Here is an 18,552-nt window from a genome sequence, read left to right as displayed (position 1 = left end):
CTTGAGCCAAGTCAAAATTTTGATTAAATTAATTATTTGCATTATGCCTAATTGCAAAGAAAACAATATTAAATTAATATATAAATTCTAAATTATCTCTTAATGCCCCTATATCTTTTCAATCTGAAATCACACTGAAGTGGACGGCAGTGGCTCTTGTTTGTGGACGAAGAAGCAGCCAAACCTCAGTCCACAAAGTTACTAAACCAATCTCATTGTTGTCTTTATTCATAAATTTCCATTTTATGTGGACACTATCGATAGCCTCTTTTAACCACATTAACTAAAATTGACAAAAATACCCCAATCCAGAAGAACATAACAAAGACTCAAGGGTGAGATTTGTACTTTACAGGAGAGCTTTCTTTTCAATTGCTGAAACTTCCCTTAATTTTTTAATAATTATTAATACTTCCCTTTGCAAGTACATCCTCTCTTATACAATACTTTAACAAGAAGCACAAAAATATCCAAAATAGTATGGTTTAAAAAAAATACAAATTTTATAAATAAAAAAGTAGAGAATTTAAAATTACAGCTTTACCTTTGAGAATAATATCAGAGGCAAATTTGAAAAAATAAATCAAATTTAAAAAAAAAAAGAAATTCTAAAAGGATTTGAGCTAATGATTCATATGATGAAGAGAAAATTTAGAAAATAAATGTGTTGGTCAAATGAAAAACTGTTGGGTATTTTTGACATTTTATGCATCCTTTTAGAGAATTCTAATAAAAAGGGTCTAATTGCAATTATGTTGGAGAGTTTGGACCAAATTTTAATTGAGATTTTAGAAACTGCAGGGAAATTTCAGAAATTTACTTTCTTTTTGTTTTTCAACAAAACACTTCCATCCCAACACCCTTATCAACAGGATGGGGCATCACACATCTCACCTTGAGACTAACACCAATAATAACACTCTATTATTATTGGTGGTGTCAAGTAATGTTAGGAGGGTGTTGGAATATATTTTACAGGTGATTTAGCTTTAACAGAATTCGCTAAATGCTTTAGCTGTATAACATGGTGTAAAACCAATAATGTTATCATTGGTCCCATGGACCGCTGCACGAGTAAAGCGTTCAGCTAATAATCTACACATTGTTTCTCTGAACCTATAAGAGAGCTTTTTTTAGTCCAAAAGAATATTCCTTTTATATATTTTGTGAAGAAAATAACAAAATATCTTTACTATCCTTGCATTATCGCAAGTTTCTCCGTGGCAATAGCATTTTCCATTTTTTTTTTCGATTAAGTTTCAGACTCGGGAGCGAAAAACCGCCATTTTCACCGAGTTGTAGAGGTGAAATTGAATTCTCGAACAAGGAAGCAATCGGTTCTCATGGCACTACAGGTCTCGTTTTGGCCTCCATCTCTGCGTTCTCCGACGATGCCTTCGTGGTCTTTGGGTCGGCCTGCTTTGGTACCCGATCATCTGCGTTGTGTCGGAGATCGGTCATCTGGGATGACGAGGGGCTTGGCCAAGAATTACGATAAGAGGAAAGGGATTAGGATTTCTGTGAGGTCGAGCTTGGACATAGCGGGTCCGGTCGTTGGGCAGGTGACTGAGGTCGACAAGGATTCGTTCTGGCCTCTTGTTAAAGCCGCCGGAGATAAGGTGGTTGTTCTCGATATGTATACTCAATGGTAAATCTCTTTCTTTGGGTTAATTTGATTAGAATTTTGTGAATGCAGATGTTAGTTTTGAGTTCACTGGTTTGGCTTTTGGAGAATTTATTGATGAGAATTGAGAGGATCTGAGCCACTAGAAATTCATGGCACAATTGGGAAGAGGCCATATTGGGCTTCCTGCTAATCGCCTAAATATCTATCTTTTGGTTAATCGCTCAGAAATTATAAATGTTCAAGTTGGTTCAGTTTCAGTTCTTGGTTTCCTGGGAGTTTATTCATGGGAATCAAGAGAATCTTGAGCAAATAGATATTCACATATCGCAAATGGGTAGTAATTTGTTCTTTTTCTTCATTGATTACCTTCTATTTCTTGGTTTATGACTTGTGGTCTTTTACTATTTTACCTTTCTCTGTCCATTAGGACTTTATAATTGGACAGGAGCTCTAAGATTTGAGAAATACATTCTTCAAGTGGCTGCGTAAGAAGATCCTTAGACAGCCTTCCTAGATGCTTGTTCTTGTAGGCAGAATAATAACACAATTGTGCATGTGTAAAGTGCATGATCACTGGATTTCAGAAGTTTCTTATGTACAAAACTTCTGTGGCTTATCCGGTTTGGAAGTTTCCATGCTTTTTGTAACTCATTCTGGTGGTTGGGATCAAGAAACTCATGGTTTCTAAATGCTTGTATGCTTGCTTTTAATACTTTTCTTCTTTTTTCCTTTATCAAAGTATGGAACAATATACTGCATTTGAGTTGGTGGATAAGTTCATTCTCTTTAGGGAGTTACTCTGCACCTAAACTTGTAGACAAACCTATTTACATAGGTAATAAATGTATATTTGCAAAAATGTATCAATGAATATCTAGACTGTGTTTGATAATTAACAGAAGCTAATTTTACTGCAATGATGCCAAACACCTTTATATCCAAAATCAGATAGCAAGGGAATGATACTGAACAACACTAGGCTGACCTTACTAATGTATAACAAATATAAATATTACAATTCCATCCTAGGACCAGGGCATCCCCACAACAGGTTTTCCTGCATGCTCCCTGATTTTGTTAGACTCTGCAAGGTGATTGGACGATCTAGGTACCCACCTGAACAAGCAATTCAGGCTGTTACCAAATATCTTTGTCTACTACCTCCGAGTCCATTTGGAGGTTGCAGACCAGCTGAAATGTTTCAAGAAATTCACAACCGAATTGTTTATGACTAGGCTTTTCTGTTGGGCTTGTAAATAGAAAAATATACTTGTTAATGAGGTTATACCTTTTGTTATAGGATTGGGGTATATGTAAATGAAGGTTGGACACATGCAAGGTCCAAGGTGCCAACCAGCGGATTGGTAAGGTCTCCTGCTGGTCGTAGCAGACTTGAGATTGAATCCTGCCTACACCTGGGTTGGGGGATGGGCTACCCCCCACGCATTTGTGTAGCCCTTCTAAAAGAAGTCAAAAGAAAATGAAGGCTGGACATGTAAATGATGACATATATATTAATGAAAGTCAACTTTTTATTTTTTTTTTCTAAGCATAACACGTAATATCCAAATACATGTGTATGCCTAAAGTACTAGTGTTAGACATGATGTATACTCAATGGAACATCAAGTACCGCATGGACACTTCTTAGATATACTTGGTAGCATTAACACCATAAAATATATAAGATAATATGCTTTAACAAATCATATTATAGAATATTTGCATACATGGTTGTCAAGATGCCAAGGCAATGCTACAGGTGACAGGGGAATGCCTCGTCACCTAGGTGACTATGTACCCATGGTGAACTTATATGAAAGTTTGCTTTTTTAGCTTGTTTTATCTAGCTTTGTTATGGTTAGCTTGTTTGCCTAGTTGAAGTGGCACTCTAGCAACTAGCAACCATTAAAAATGATATAAAATGAACAAGTTAAACACTAAAAGTAGTATGTAAGCAACATTGAATACTTTGTGAAAAAATTATAGGGTGTAGCCTTATTCTATTAGTGGGAGGAGATGTAAATAGAACACCTAAGCATTTATATTTGTTGTATACTTGTATATCAAAGAATGGAGAAAAAAACGAAGGCATGAAAACCCCCTATTATGTTGAATTTGGCAAAGATATACACGTGTGTATGTGTGTGTGTGTGTGTGTGTGTGTGTGTGATAGAACATCTATGCATTTATGTTTGTTGTATATCAAAGAATGGAGAAAAAAACAAAGGCATGAAGACCCTGCTATGTTGAATTTTACAAAGATATACAAGTGTATGTGTGTGTTAATTGTAGAGAAAAACTACAATAGTGGTTGTTATAGTTGGAAAGATGGAGAGGAGTAATTATGAAAAAAAGGAAAATAAACAAATGAAAGTGTTAACAGTACTTGTACTTAGAGCTGCATGGGATTTTTTGTCATTGTACTCTTTTCTATCTTATTAGTTGGGCCACCTTAATATAAATAGAAGAGCTGGTGTCGCCAGCTATTCCTTTTGACTCCCAAACTTTTGTTTCTCTCTCTCTCTCTTCCCTCTTTCCTCTCTTCTATTGATTTCTTCCGAGAGAACATGGTATCAGAGCGGAAATCTTGAGTCTGAAAATAGTTCGATCAAGGATTCCTTGTTTCTTCCCGCTGTTTTTTTTTTTTTTCCAGATCAAATAAAGGATACACTCATCGACTGGTTTGAGGGGATCAGCTTAGTTTTTCTCTCTTCTTTTGGTCGTGTGCCAAGATATAACCTGTAATGTGGTGATGGTGATTACATGCAGTGAAGGTGTTTGAGGTGTCTTCGCATCCCTTATGTGGATTGTGTGATCCTTGTGTATTCAGTAGTGATCATGTGATCCTTCTGTGGATTCCTTGTATTTTCCTGATGTTTTTTTCCCAAATTGAATAAGGATACTCACATCGACTGGTTTGAGGCGATTGACTTAGTTTTTCTCTGGTCTTCTCTTGGTCATGTGCCAAGATATAACCCATACTGTGGTGATTACATGCAATGAAGGTGCTTGAGGGTGTTCCCATCCCTTATGTGGATGGTGTGATCCTTGTGTATTTAGTAGCGATCGTGTGTCCTAGTGGAGGGGTGTCTGATATTTGTGGGGCCTATCCAGAGTCCAGACCTATCCAGATCTGTTTTTTCTATCATTTTTTTTTTATATTCTATCTGTTCGAACAGTGTTCCAGTGCCTGGTGTTATATGTGGACTGTAGTGAATACCAATTATTAGTGCTTTTTGTGTGAGACTGAGAGGTCTGGTGATTGTTATTCCCCCTATTGTTTTCTGTGGCTGATTGGTAACAACAGTCCTATTTACCATGGCGTCAGAGGATTCAACCACTTTTGGTGTGACTGCTAGCCATGGTGGAAGTGAGTGGGGGTTTGATATGAACTTCTCAATGGCTGTTAATCCCCTAGATGGATTTAACTACCTAGAGTGGTCGAAGGGAATTAAATACATAACTGCAAGAGGAAAGATATGCTACATCAATGGAAAAATTAAGGACCTAAAGTGTGGGAGTGCAGGACGTGATAAATGGAACCAAGAAATAGTATGGTGATGGCATGGCTTTTAGTTTCCATGCTTCCACAAGTGAGGAAAAATTTTATGTGGGCAGATAGAACTTATGAAATTTGGGAACAAGTTAAATCTACATATTCTGAGCAAAGGCATTATGCAAAAGTCTACCAGTTGTAATCTTCAACCTGTAGATAGGAGCAGAGGAGTCTCTTAGTTTACTACTTAGATTTGACCTCTATTTGTGGGAGTTGGATCACTATTGTTTTTTCCATAAACGAGTAAAATTTCATTAATCCAGCAAATAAGAGTTACAGTTAACCCAAGGAAAGGCACGAGATGCGACCCTTCCTTTAAGATTAGTTATAGAATTATAAATTCAAATAAAATTACAAGGTAGCCCAAAATAAAGAAGCCCGAGAAACCCCCTGTTTTGTAAGTGAATCAGCCATTGAATTTGCTGATCTGCCTACCCACTGAACTCTAATTGTCAGATTCCTTGTTAGCCAATTAACCTTTTTAAGGAGATCTCTATAGCCCCAGATCACAGAATCCGGATCTTGCAACCAACTCACAATCACCTGGGAGTCCCCTTCAATAAGCAAATGCACTATTCCCAGCTGGTTTGCAAGTTAGATTCCTTGTACAGCGGCACATAGTTCAGCTTTTAAAAAGTCTTCCAAACCCACAGGACCTGAGTACAAAGACATAATTCTACTGTCTTTGTTTCTTAGCACTCCTCCTATGCCCGAATGTCCAGGGTTACCTCAGTTATTCCAATCAAAGTTCAGCTTAATGAACTCCTTCCCAGGTGGCATCCATTCTACCATGTATCTGTTTTTCCTAGTAGAAGTATTAGCCACTGCTAACCAGCTCCTCCATAGGTCATCGAAGGAGTAGGTATCAAAGAGGTTTTAAGTTTTCAGCCACTAAATTTGCCCTTGTCATAATACAATCTTTAACTTCCAAAGAGCTTCTTTCTTTTTCACAAAAAATTCTGGTGTTCCTTTCTTCCCAATTAGTCTATAAAAAATCTGCTCTGATGCACTTCCACCTAATTCTCCCTCTCTTTGTGTGCCATTCAAATGTAGACGGACTAAACAACGAGCTAATATCAGATGGCAAGTAACACCTACACTCAAACAACACAAAAATCCAAAGGAACAAGAGATCAGTAAGTGGTAACAATCCTCATTCTAAGCTTTACAAAGAACACACCAATTTGGTCTCCTCTTTTGCAAGTTTTTGGAGGTATTAATCTTACCATAGTAAACTTCCCAACAAAAAACAACCATCTTTGGGGGGAATGGGTCTAGTCCAAAATTCTTTAGCTAGGATAACTCGGGGTGCAAGAGAGGAACAAAGGGATTTGAAGGAGGAGGAGCAAGTAAAGAAGTCTTTTGAATTAGGGGTTCAAATTCTTGTGTCAGGTTTGAGAGGATCTAGATAAACAGACTTAAGTGAGAACAACAGTTCTGAAACATAAGCACATTCATCATCATGTAACCCTCTTCAGAAACCAAAATCCCAATTAAGGCTAAAGGAGAAATTGGGGAGGAAATAAAACTAGAAACAAACTCTTTCTTATAAAGGGAAAGAGAGTAAAGAGAGGGAAAAAGGTCTTTAAGAGGTTGGATGCCCACCCAAACGTCTTCCCAAAAAAGAATATTATTTCCAGAATTGACATCATACATGACCAGATTGAGGAATTGGGGAAGGATCCCATTTATAGCCTTCTAGGGTGTTGCAAGAGTTGCTTGTTGAGATATCTCAACATCCCAATCATTCTACAAACAGCCATGGATCAGTATTTGAATATGGATTGGAAATGTGATGAGGATGCCAAGGCTTACAAGTCTCTAGTTTCTTAGCAATGGGTTTTTGCCTTCCTTTTGGGGTTGAATCTTATGTATGAGTCTATTATGGTGTAGCTTTTGGGAGACAAAGATCTTTCTTTTGTCCAAGAAGCACATGCCTTAGTGTAGCTAGGAGAAAGAAGGAGAAATGGGATGAGTAGTTATAAGGTGGGGCTAGTTGCTTTGATAGTTAGGGGAGGTGCAAATGCAAGTGGTGAAAGTAACTTTAAGAAGGTGATTTCCAAAAGAAGGTGGATGGCAAAGATAAACTTTGGTGTACTCATTGTTAGCGGTCTAGGCACATTTGGGACACTTGTTGGGATCTCCATTGGAGGCCTAAGTGGGCTCAAGAATTAAGTAAGAAATCAGCACTAAAACAAAACAAAAAGCCTAGCTAGTAGGCTCAAAAGAAGTATAATTTAGAAAATATGGCCTTTCAGGGGCACCGGACTTTAGATTCCATTATGAACCAAGAGTGTCCTCCTGGTTCTGATCCCAAGGAAGACATCATCAATTCATTCCATGACTATCTAGAGTTGTATGGTAGGGCACTTAGATGGATTCTAGCACTACTTCCTCGACTCCTTTTGCGTCTACATCAAGTAACTCTACCACAACCTTCCATGTATCCTTTCATAATTCAAAATCCCCCTAGATAATTGATTCTGGAGATTTGATCACATGACGATTAAGTTCAATTTATTTTAGTCCTAATTGATGGCTCATTCTCCTCCATAGCTAGTCAAGGAATCATCTCTCTCCCCTTTGGCCTTGCCCTTTCTAATGTATATCATGTTCCTAAACTTCCCAAAAACTTGTTTTTCATTAGTAACATTTCAAATTCATTGAATTCTTAAGTAACTTTTTTTTCATTCTTCTTGTGTGATACAGGATTTGACCTCGGGGAAGATGATTGATAGAGGTAGTATGGTTGATGGTCTCTATGTGTTGGAGAATAAATCTGGTCTTGCAGCCATAGAGTTATGAGTCAGTCCAGTAAGAATTAGGTTTGTTTATGGCATAGTCGTGTTGGTCATTTGTCTTTGGTGTCATTGAAAATTTTGTTTCTAGAATGTTTCTTTAAGTCAATGTCCATGTCTGAATTGAAATGCCAAACTTGTCAGTTGAGCAAATATTGTAGAAATCCTTTTCCTTCAAGAAATAATAAAGCTGAATTTCTTTTCATATTGTTTGTTTTGATGTTTGGGGCCTTGTTACTTTACCTTTCTAGACTAGCTATAAGTACTTTGTTACGCTTATTGATGATCATTCCAGATATGCATGGGTGTATCCAATGCAATCAAGAGATGATTGTTAGAATACAAGGCCCCACATCAACTCTTGTTTCCCAAGGCTTGTTCTTTGTCCCTATGCATGTGTTTGGTTCTTGTTGTTTTGTTCACAACCTATCTCCTTTTCATGGTAAACTTGACCTTGTGTTTTCCTAGGTTACCCTTCTCAAAATGATTATTGGTGCTTTGATCTTGTCTCTAGAAAATATTATGTATCTATGGATATGTCCTTTGAGAGTGAACCCTTTTTTCTATTTCTCCTTAGGGGGAGGGTAGGGTTGAAGAGAAACATGTCAAGTTCAATTTCCTCCTCTTCCTAATTCCCCTCCATTATGTATGTTTCTTTGTTGTCGGAAGGACCAATTGAGTTCAAAAGTCGTAAAGCAACTTGAACCTATATCACCGGTATCATCGGAATCTCCAAGGGCTGATCCTTCCCAACTAGGTACCATTATTCTTATTGATATGTCTGACCCCATTGATATAGATACTTCTACTATTGATGATCTTGACATGCCTATTGCTAAAAGAAAGGGTGTCAGATCTTGTACCACTAAGTATCCCATTTCCCATTTTGTTTCTTATGAGAACATCCCACATTTTTCCCGTGCCTTTGTTTCTTCCATTGACAGTGTTCCTATCCCTAAAAATGTGGCAGAGGCTTTGTCAGTACCTAATGGACAGATGCAATGAAGAAATAAATAAGTGCTTTACATAAAAATGGTATATGGGAGTTGGTGGACCTTCTTGAAGGAAAAAAAACTTGTAGGATGCAAGTGGGTATTTATAGTGAAACACATGGTTGATGGCACAATGGAAAGGTATAAAGCCCATTTGGTGGCAAAGGGGTTCACACAGGTGTATGGAGTGGATTATGTAGAGACATTTGCCCTGATTGCCAAGATAAACTCCATCAGAGTCCTCTTATTAGTAACCAATTTTGATTGGGACCTTCACTAGTTAGATATGAAGAATGCCTTTTTTGAACAGTGGCCTAGAAGAAGAGGTATATATGGCTCAATCTCCTGGTTTTCTGTGCTAAAGGCAGCGAGTAGAAAGTGTCAAACTGAAGAAATCCTTGTATGGCCTAAAACAATCACCAAGGGCTTGATTCAACAGTTTCCATCTAGTTGTGTAGTAGACTAGTTTTAAGCAATGTCAGTCTGACCATACACTGTTTGTAAAGGTGGTGGAAGATGAAATTACTACTTTGGTAGTGTATGTTGATGACATAATAGTCACTGGAGATTGGACAAGTGAAATTCAAAAGCTGAAAAAGTTTTAGCCACTCAGTTTGAGGTGAATGATCTAGGTCCCTTGAGGTACTTCCTTGGAATTGAAGTTGCCCACTCATAAAAAGGGATCTTCATTGCTCAAAGGAAATACATCCTAGATCTATTATAGGACATAGGTAAACTAGGAGTAAAGTCAGTTAATTCTCCCATTAATCCAAATGACAAGTTAGGTAGCTGTCATTAGAGTAACTATAAAGGATGTGAAACAGTTTTAAAGACTTGTGGGAAGGCTTTTGTATTTGTCTATGACCAAACCTGGCATTGTGTATGCCGTGAGTGTCCTTGGTCAGTTCATACATGCATGATGCACCTAAGGCTACCCACATGGAGGCTGTTGAGAGAATTCTCAAGTATCTTAAGAAGTTTTCAAGGGTTGGTTTATTATTCCAAAAGCATGGGCATTTAAAGGTGGAAGTGTATGCAGATGCTAATTGGGTCGGGTCAGTAGATGATAGGAATCTACTAGTGGATATTGCACCTTCATGGGAGGAGAACTTGTCACATGGAGAAGTAAGAAACAAAGTGTCGTGGCTAGGTCCAGTTGAAGCAGAATACAAAGCTATGTCTCATGGAGTTGTTGAAATATTGTGGATAAAGAACCTATTGAATGAATTGGGATTTTCCGTTGATAGTCCTATGTCATTCTAAGTTTCAATCTGCTTATAACCTAATGATGCAGATATTAAAGCAAGGAGAATGTCTAGAGAAATAAATCAGTTTTTTCCATTCCTAAACCAATTTCAGAATTTCTGGGTGATAGAAGAATGTTGGTATTATTTCAGTTATAAGTGTTGAAGAACAGGGTTCTGTTCTTTAAGATTTCTTTTCTATTTCAAAATTACCATTTATGGAAAACTTTTGAAGTTACTATGTATAATAATCCTCATATTAGTATTTTTAGTAAACTTGCGGTTTACTGTTTTTATTATTTCTGGTCTATTAAATTTAGTCTTAGTGGGATCAGTAATGACATATTAGAGTTGTTTGAGGAATTAGAGTCCTTATTGGAGTGTCCCTTTGGATTACCTATGGATTTGTCTTTCAATTAGACATTGATTTGGGTCAGTTTCCTAGTCCGAGTTGGAGTCTGTAAAAGAAGATCTGAGCTCGTAAGTTGAGTCTATAAATATAGTCATCATAATTGGAATTGCAGAAGAGTTGATTTGAAGAAACAAAATTTGGTTTAGTGAATTCTGGTTTTAATTTTCTCCTTTTTTCCATCCCTCTCACATATTTCTTCTCATAAACAATCCGTTTATTAGCTCTTTACCCAACAGCATGAGTTCTCTCTTTGTAAGTTTTTGTTCATTCTTTGTGGATGGAAAGCATTCTATTTGATTTCCCATGGCTCTGAAATCTGTATCACATTTCTGTTCACTGGCAGATCTGTTTCTACAACATTGGTATAAATGAAATGAGCTTCCTACCCCTGCCTGAAGAGAGCAGGGAAGCTTAAAATATAAAAAAACAAGACTTTGATACAAATGAATTAAGATCCGCAACCACACCTCAAGAGAAAGTGAAAAGAAGGGAAGGGGGGGGGGGGAATCAATAGTTTTGAAAGAAAGAAAAAAACCATCTTTTTTTCATGAAAAAGAAACCCTACTTTTTCAATTGGTGATTCAATTACTGAGTGATTGTACTTATTGATTTTAAATTTCTCTTTTCTCTGATGTTTTGTGACTCCTTGTCATCAAGAAGATGCACTCTTCTTTTTTTATCAATAAAATTTCTTTTTTATTTTATCTTCAAAAAAAAAAAAAAGAAAAAGAAACCCTTCTTATCCATGAAATGTTGATGATTTTGATGATAGGTTCCAATTGTGGCTTTCAAACCTGTTTCTTGTTTGCCTAACTTATCAAGGGGTGTAGAGAAACAATAATAAGAGTATAGGTGTAGAAAAAACCTGTTTTTTGTAATTCTTGAGATCATTGTTAAGATATTAATAAAAGAAGTGTGGGCTGTCTGGTCACTCTAACTAGTTCTCCCAAAACTCTCTTCTCTCATCTTTTCCTTATTCTTCTTGTTTTCATCTTTCTTCTTTGGTTCTAAAGAAACCAGTACCAGATAAATAAGTTGGTATCAAAGCAGGGAAGAATCATTGTAATATCAGCAGAAGGTGATGTTCATAATTGTTGATATCACCAACTGCACAGGTGATGTCAGCAGCCGTACAGACAATGTTCGGTAGACTGAGAAAATCCCAGATCTTGATAGATTAGGTTTTAGAAGAATTTTGCTGATACTTTGGTGTTGATTGGAGTTTATCTTGATTTTTTTTTTCTTTTTACATTTTTCAATAGAAAACAAATAAATTCTTAAAAAGTGCATATCTAAGTATTGTCTACTATACAGATAGATGAAAGCTTTTTCCTTGAAAGGATTGGAAGATCTTGGTTTGGATCTTTTTTGGTAATGGTATGAAGTGATCTCATAATTTTCTAAGACTTCAAATATTTTGGAATTTTTTTAGAAGTCATTTTCTACCAGACTTGATTTTTCCGTTTTTAATGGTGTTTGAAGGCTGCAATCATTGGGGAATATGATTGAACGTATACCAGCATGTGTTAGGTGCTTAAATCTCCCTTCTGGACTTGTGTTAGATTTCTACCAAGAAAAAGACTTGTGTTAGATCATCCAATTGCTCTCAGGTGGCTTGGACCACCTGAGAGCAGTCCTACAGTGCAAAATTGTAAATATATCAACTCCTAATACTGCAGAATCTCTTAAAAAAAGAGAAAAAGAAGGGGTAAACTGCTATTTTATTTAATGAAAGGCAGGGAAGTTAGAGAGAGAGAGAGTAGAAAAACAAAAGAAAAAGAAACCTCTTTATCCTTCTTTCTTGTTAAAGCATTAATAAAGTGGCATATGCGGTATATGTACTATATAATAGAAAGTATTAGAACACATTTTAGTAAGATGTAGTCATAGACTCATAGTAATCATACTATAACAAGGCACCCACCGTGTGATGTTTGTCACCTAGGTGGGCACCTTGTTTAAATCAAGGTGTTCAAGTGAAGCACCCAACCAAGTGTGCCTAGTCGCCTAAGTGATACCTTGACAATTATGGATGATTATTAAAGCTAATGAAATAAGAGTGGGCCGACTGGTCAGTCTAACTTAATCTCCCAAAACTCTATTTCTTTTGTACCTTCTCTCTTCTCCCTTCTTTTTCCCTTCTTGCTTTCTTCTTTTGATTCTAAACAAACCAGATTACAAGTAGGGGATTATTAGAAAATGTCAAAGAAGCAACTCATCATCTTTATGAGGCTCTTTGGTCTTCAAGCATGAACATTGTGCACATGTTTTGTCATATTTTGGAACATAAACAAATTCAACAAAAGGAATTGTTAGTATTTGTTGAATGGCAGTGTAAGTGCAATTTTGCCATTTTTCATGGAATCTTTCTTTAAATATGGAATTACTGAGAAATGAGATTTGCTTACCAATGATTTTATGATTAGGCATCACAAGAACAGCGAACATATCTGAACCTTAAATTTTGCATTAGCTGAGAAAGAACTGGGGAACATTTTGATGGTGATATATTTCTTACTCTTCATGTTTATGATGGATAGAGGTTTCACGCTCCACTGCTTATTTCACATCAGAAAGTGGTATTTGTCTATCACATCAGAAAGGGGTGTTTTATATAAAATTTTCCTTTAAGCCAAAATGGTAATTGTCTATCACATAAGACAACAGATGCACTATTCCATTTTATCCATCTTGCTTTAATTCCATGGACAACATCCTCCTCAATCTCTCATTTGTTATGAATTATTGAACCAAGGTAACAAAAGTCACATTTTGTTCTCTCTTGGTCTTTAATCCCAAGTGCACCCTGGTTTGCACTCCTATTATTATTGAAGTTATATTACACATATTCTGTTTTAGTTTGCTTATTTTAAAATCTCTAGTTTCTAATGCAATTATTATAAACCTAGCTTTGCACAGTTAATCCTTCACTAGTTTCATCAATTAATATTATGCCATCTATGACTAGTGCAAATAAATAAGGACCAAGTGCTAAACCATGGTGAAGACCCATTGTGACAATAAAATCTAATCTCTATCCCACAGGGTTTCCAACATTGATTTTTGCACCCTTATAGTTAATGAGTTCTACATACCTATTAGGGACATTTTTTCAAAACCCACTATATTATTTCTTTAGAGACTCTCTATCATATCCCTTTTCTAGATCAATGAAAACCATATTAAGACCTCTCCTCTTCTCTCTATACTTTTCTATTAGTCATCTCAAAAGGAAGATGGCTTTTATGGTTTATCTTTCTAGAATAAACCTAAGTTAATTCTCTGAGATACTTGTTCCATATCATAACCTTTGTTCAATTATTCTTCCAAAGTTTCATAATGTGAATTATGAGTTTAATTCCATGATAATTATTACAACTTTGTATATCGCCTTTGTTCTTCAACATAAACACCATACTGTTCTCTGTTCATCATGCATCATCTCTTTCCTTCATTATCTTAATAAACTAGTTTAGATAGTCATAATAAACCTACCTCCTATATCTGTACTTTGGTTTCCATGATACAAATATTATGTTTTTATGACACTATTTTGTTATTTTATTTTACATGACTGAATTTTGTATTTTCTTGTGTTTGGGATGCATATTCTTGTAAGGTGTGGTCCTTGTAAGGTGATAGCTCCAAAATTTCAAGAGCTCTCAGAGAAGCATCTTGATGTTGTCTTTATGAAGCTTGATTGCAACCAAGAAAACAGGGTATGTAGATGCTAATATAAATCTCTCTCTCTCTCTCTCTCTCATGTCATAGAATTGTTTGTTATTGTTTAATGCTTACAGCCATTAGCAAAGGAATTGGGGATAAGAGTGGTGCCTACATTCAAAATCCTGAAGGACGGCAAAGTTATAAAAGAAGTAACTGGGGCTAAATTTGATGATCTAGTTGCTGCAATTGAAAGTGCTAAATCTAGTTGATGTTACTATGGATTTTTTTCTTTTTTTTATCTGTTTTCTTTTCTATCAATTGTTTATAAGGCAAGGAATGTATCCACATCTTAGTTGACAGTTTTAATAATAATATTTTTCACATACCATGCAACTAGTTGATGTTACTATGGATAAATGGTTTCTATGGAAGTGTTTTTTAGTCATTTTCATCATTAATAGTAATTATCATTAAATATTTTGTTTAATGTGATGAATATGTAATATTAAAGGCATGATCAAATTTTTATGTTTTTATACTTTTATTTTATTATTTAATTAATGACATTTTTGATTGATTTGTTTAACTGAGAGGGAAATGTAGTTTTGGTTGATTTGAAGAACATTGTTTTTTTTTATCAATGTGTTATATCTAAATATTAAAATATCAACATGATATGCTCGTATCGGTCTTATCGTATCGGTATCGGATTGCACGGATATGGGATATGCTACGATTGCAGGTGTATCTTGCCAGTCATGCGTATCGGTCTGATATGTCACTATATCGGTGTGTATCATATAGTATCGGCTGATACGTGCCGATACAGAAGCATATCAACCATGGTTTGACTAAATGACACAACACCTCACTTTAAAAAAGAAAAGCACGTGACTCGAAGTCTCAAACCCAGGTTGGTCAATACCAAATCGCACATGCACCTTTAAGCACCACAAAGCCATTTCTTTTTTCATGTTAATAAATGTAATAAATTAACTTTTATTAAAATTAATGTTTACATGCAAACAAAAAAAAAACATACATTTATTTTCAACAACTCTAACTACAAATTAAAAAGAACAATATTCAAAATTAGTATTTTATAAATCAACAAAACAAATAATTTATACAATCCACATATATATCAAGAAATGAATTTTAATTTCAAAATTTTATACTAATAAATTATTAAAAATAGAATAATTATTTTTTAAAAGAGTAATAGTAGAATAATTATTTTAATACTTAAATTTTATAAATTTGCACATGATATATAGCTTAAAATTTTTAAAAATTATTAATTAATATTTTAATTTGCACTAAATAATAATGCATTTATTACTTACAAAAATAAAAATATTGTTTACAAAGTATTTGAAAATATAATATAAATTGAATCTACTAAATCCATTAACCTACATTTTATATAAAAATAATTTTTAATTTTGAAATTTTATAAAAATTAAAAATACTAATATTGGAATAATTATTTTAGTAATTAAAATTTATGAATTTTCATATTATATGCATCTTCAAAATTTTAATAGATTTGATATATTTTAAGTTAAGATTACATATTTTTATAAGTTATTAATTGATATTTTAATTTACATTTTATAAAAACATATTTATTGTTCACAAAAATATAAATATTTTTTATCAAACTTTTGAGAATTAATTTTTAGTTGAATTTTTTGTTAATGTTAAAAATAAAATAGAAAAAATTGATATAATAATTCAAATATAATAGTTGCATATGTTTTATGCCTTACACTTTAATAGATAATAAAATAATATTGGCTTTTTGCATGTATTAATTTGTAAAAATCTATATAATATATGCCTTGGGCTCTCGATTGATGCATTATTAATAAAATTATATAATATTTACATGTCCTGCTATATTAGTTATAATATATTTCTTCATATATATCCTTTAAATATACAATTTCTATGTATTTATGCATTATTTATAGTTATTTTGACATTAAACTTATTGCTATTAATATATTTATGAAATTTGTATGCATTTTCTTAGTGTATCCAAGTGTTTCCATATTTTTTAGTTCGTATTATTGCGTTTCCTAAGCATATTTGTATCCAAATTGTACGATACGATACCCGATACCAATACTTTAATCCTTGGTTATAATCCTATTGTCAAATTGATTGGTTAGACTGGTTGATCCATCACCTATCTAGGATTTTGGGTTCACTTACCACTAAACCACACTTATTTGAACAAAAACATTTGACTCAATCAACAACATGATAATATAACTAATTGAACCATTTGACCTAGTTAGTGGGATCAAGGGTTAGAGATTAATTATCTTTTTTTCTGAATTTTGTATTTCATTAGCATTAATAATAAAAGTAAAATTTTGTTATCACATTTATTTTTAATATGATAAATATATAATGTTAGATATGTGATCAGATTTTTCTAGAAATTTATATGTTCTTTTAACAACTTAATGTATTTCTATCTATTCTTTAAAATATTATTATTTAATTATGGCAACATTGATTGACCTATTTTTACTTATAAAATGTTGCATTTTTGTTTGTTTTTTTAATCTTTAACATCATATGTTGATCTATTAGACCTAGAAGGTTGGCTTGTTGACCTACCACCTAAAAATAGTTTCAGATTAGTTTTAAAATTTTTATTTCATTTTCATTATCAATAAAAATAAATCTTTTTTATCACACTTTCCTTTTATATAATTTATATATAATGCTAGAGGTGTCTAAATTTTTTATACTTTTTATATTTTTCTGTAATTCTTTGCATTTTTTTTATAAAAATTTTATTAATTAATTAACATCATGCTTTAACCCATTGATCTGCTAGTAGAGTAGAAAATATGGTTTCATTTTTTGGGTTAGTTTTAATTTTTTATTTCATTTCCATCATTAATAAAAATTTTTATTATTTATCATATATTGTTTTTTGTTTACAATGAAAAATATATATTATTAGGGATGCGTTGAAATTTTTTGTGAATTTTATTTAATATGGTATCATGACTTCACTTGTTTGACCCAAATAATTCAACTATTTACCTGAAGTGATACCTAAAGGAAATGGTATGATTTCTAGGGTCTATTTTAAAAGTTTAGGTTTTTGTAGGGCGTCCCTATGAGGACAAACACTAAAAGTATTGCATACAATGAATATTAAATTTACTATTGAACAGTTTATCAAGATATCCATGATTAAAGAGCTTACTATAATATCTATAGAAGTCTGTCAATATTTTATTGTAAGTTCTGTGACACTATAATGATAGTTATATTTGCAAAATTGAATGTTACAGTACCTAACTTGATCTAGGTTGAGTTAGTGGCACGATAATCAATTCAACAACAAAGTATATCGCCTCCAGATGGTGAGTATATCAATTTACCTAATAATTTTATGATCCGTTTGGTTTGCAGGAATAGGGGTATGGAATCAGAATCGGAATGGGCTATTTCGATTCCAACTGTTTGGTTGGGCGGAATCAGAATCCCATCCCCATTCTTGATGGAATGTCATTCTCCTATTTGAGGGAATGGCCATTCCCTGCCCCTCCCTTGGGAATGATATCCCATTTCTGCTGATTTTAATTCCCATTCTCATTTCTGTTTGAACACTATGAGAATGGACTATTTCGATTCCAATTTTGGAGGATTTCGATTCTGATTCTGTTTTCGACTCCGACTACAAACCAAACAGACCCTTATTTCTCTTTTTTTTGGGAATAGTAAAATATCACATTATATTAATAATAACTCTTTTCCAAAGTTGGTAGTAGTTAGTGGGATTCAAATGCACACCTCCGATGGAAAAGGTACCAACTGAGCCATCCCTTTTTTTTTTGCCTAAGTCACCCCTTGGTTAATTCACCTACAAATCTTACAAATTGTGTGTAGAATTTATTTAAATAAATTAGTAAGACGTAATTTTTTGTAAGCATTTCTAATAAATAATTGAGTCATTTATTAAGATATCCCCTATAGTTTTATGAAGTTACTAAAACCTACCCTATAGTTTGTTTTTTTACTAAAACAGTTTTGACCCTAACATCCATTCAAATAAATTTAATCAAAAGAAAATAAAAATGAAGATGCCATTTTTGCCCTAATAAGACATAAGCAACCATTCCATGTGGCTTTATTTGGTCAATTTTGTTTTCTATATGAAGAAGTGCTAAGGATACTTTTGGAATAAACAACCATTAGCCCATGCCTTGAACATTTTCTACT

The 18,552-nt window shown here is 33.9% G+C and overlaps 1 protein-coding gene across 1 annotated transcript; it reads left to right on the top strand.

Annotated features, from left to right (window-relative positions):
- The first annotated feature begins 1,148 nt into the window (after positions 1-1,148).
- Positions 1,149-14,691, top strand: LOC104589677 (thioredoxin F-type, chloroplastic-like). Its single transcript, XM_010248074.3, has 3 exons — positions 1,149-1,648; positions 14,252-14,351; positions 14,433-14,691. The coding sequence occupies exons 1-3, from the start codon at positions 1,344-1,346 to the stop codon at positions 14,565-14,567; spliced, it is 540 nt and encodes a 179-aa protein (XP_010246376.1). The 5' UTR covers positions 1,149-1,343; the 3' UTR covers positions 14,568-14,691.
- The last annotated feature ends 3,861 nt before the right edge of the window (positions 14,692-18,552 follow it).

This window comes from Nelumbo nucifera, chromosome 3 (genome assembly GCF_055504915.1).
Source record: "Nelumbo nucifera cultivar China Antique chromosome 3, China Antique-T2T, whole genome shotgun sequence".
In the NCBI taxonomy this organism is placed as follows: domain Eukaryota; kingdom Viridiplantae; phylum Streptophyta; class Magnoliopsida; order Proteales; family Nelumbonaceae; genus Nelumbo; species Nelumbo nucifera.
This window is presented reverse-complemented; position numbering and strand designations above follow the sequence as displayed.

Coding starts and splice junctions, on each gene's coding strand:
- LOC104589677 (XM_010248074.3), top strand. CDS start 1,344: ATGGCACTACAGGTCTCGTTTTGGCCTCCATCTCTGCGTTCTCCGACG. Junction 1,649..14,251: donor CTCGATATGTATACTCAATG/GTAAATCTCTTT, acceptor TATTCTTGTAAG/GTGTGGTCCTTGTAAGGTGA. Junction 14,352..14,432: donor ATTGCAACCAAGAAAACAGG/GTATGTAGATGC, acceptor TAATGCTTACAG/CCATTAGCAAAGGAATTGGG.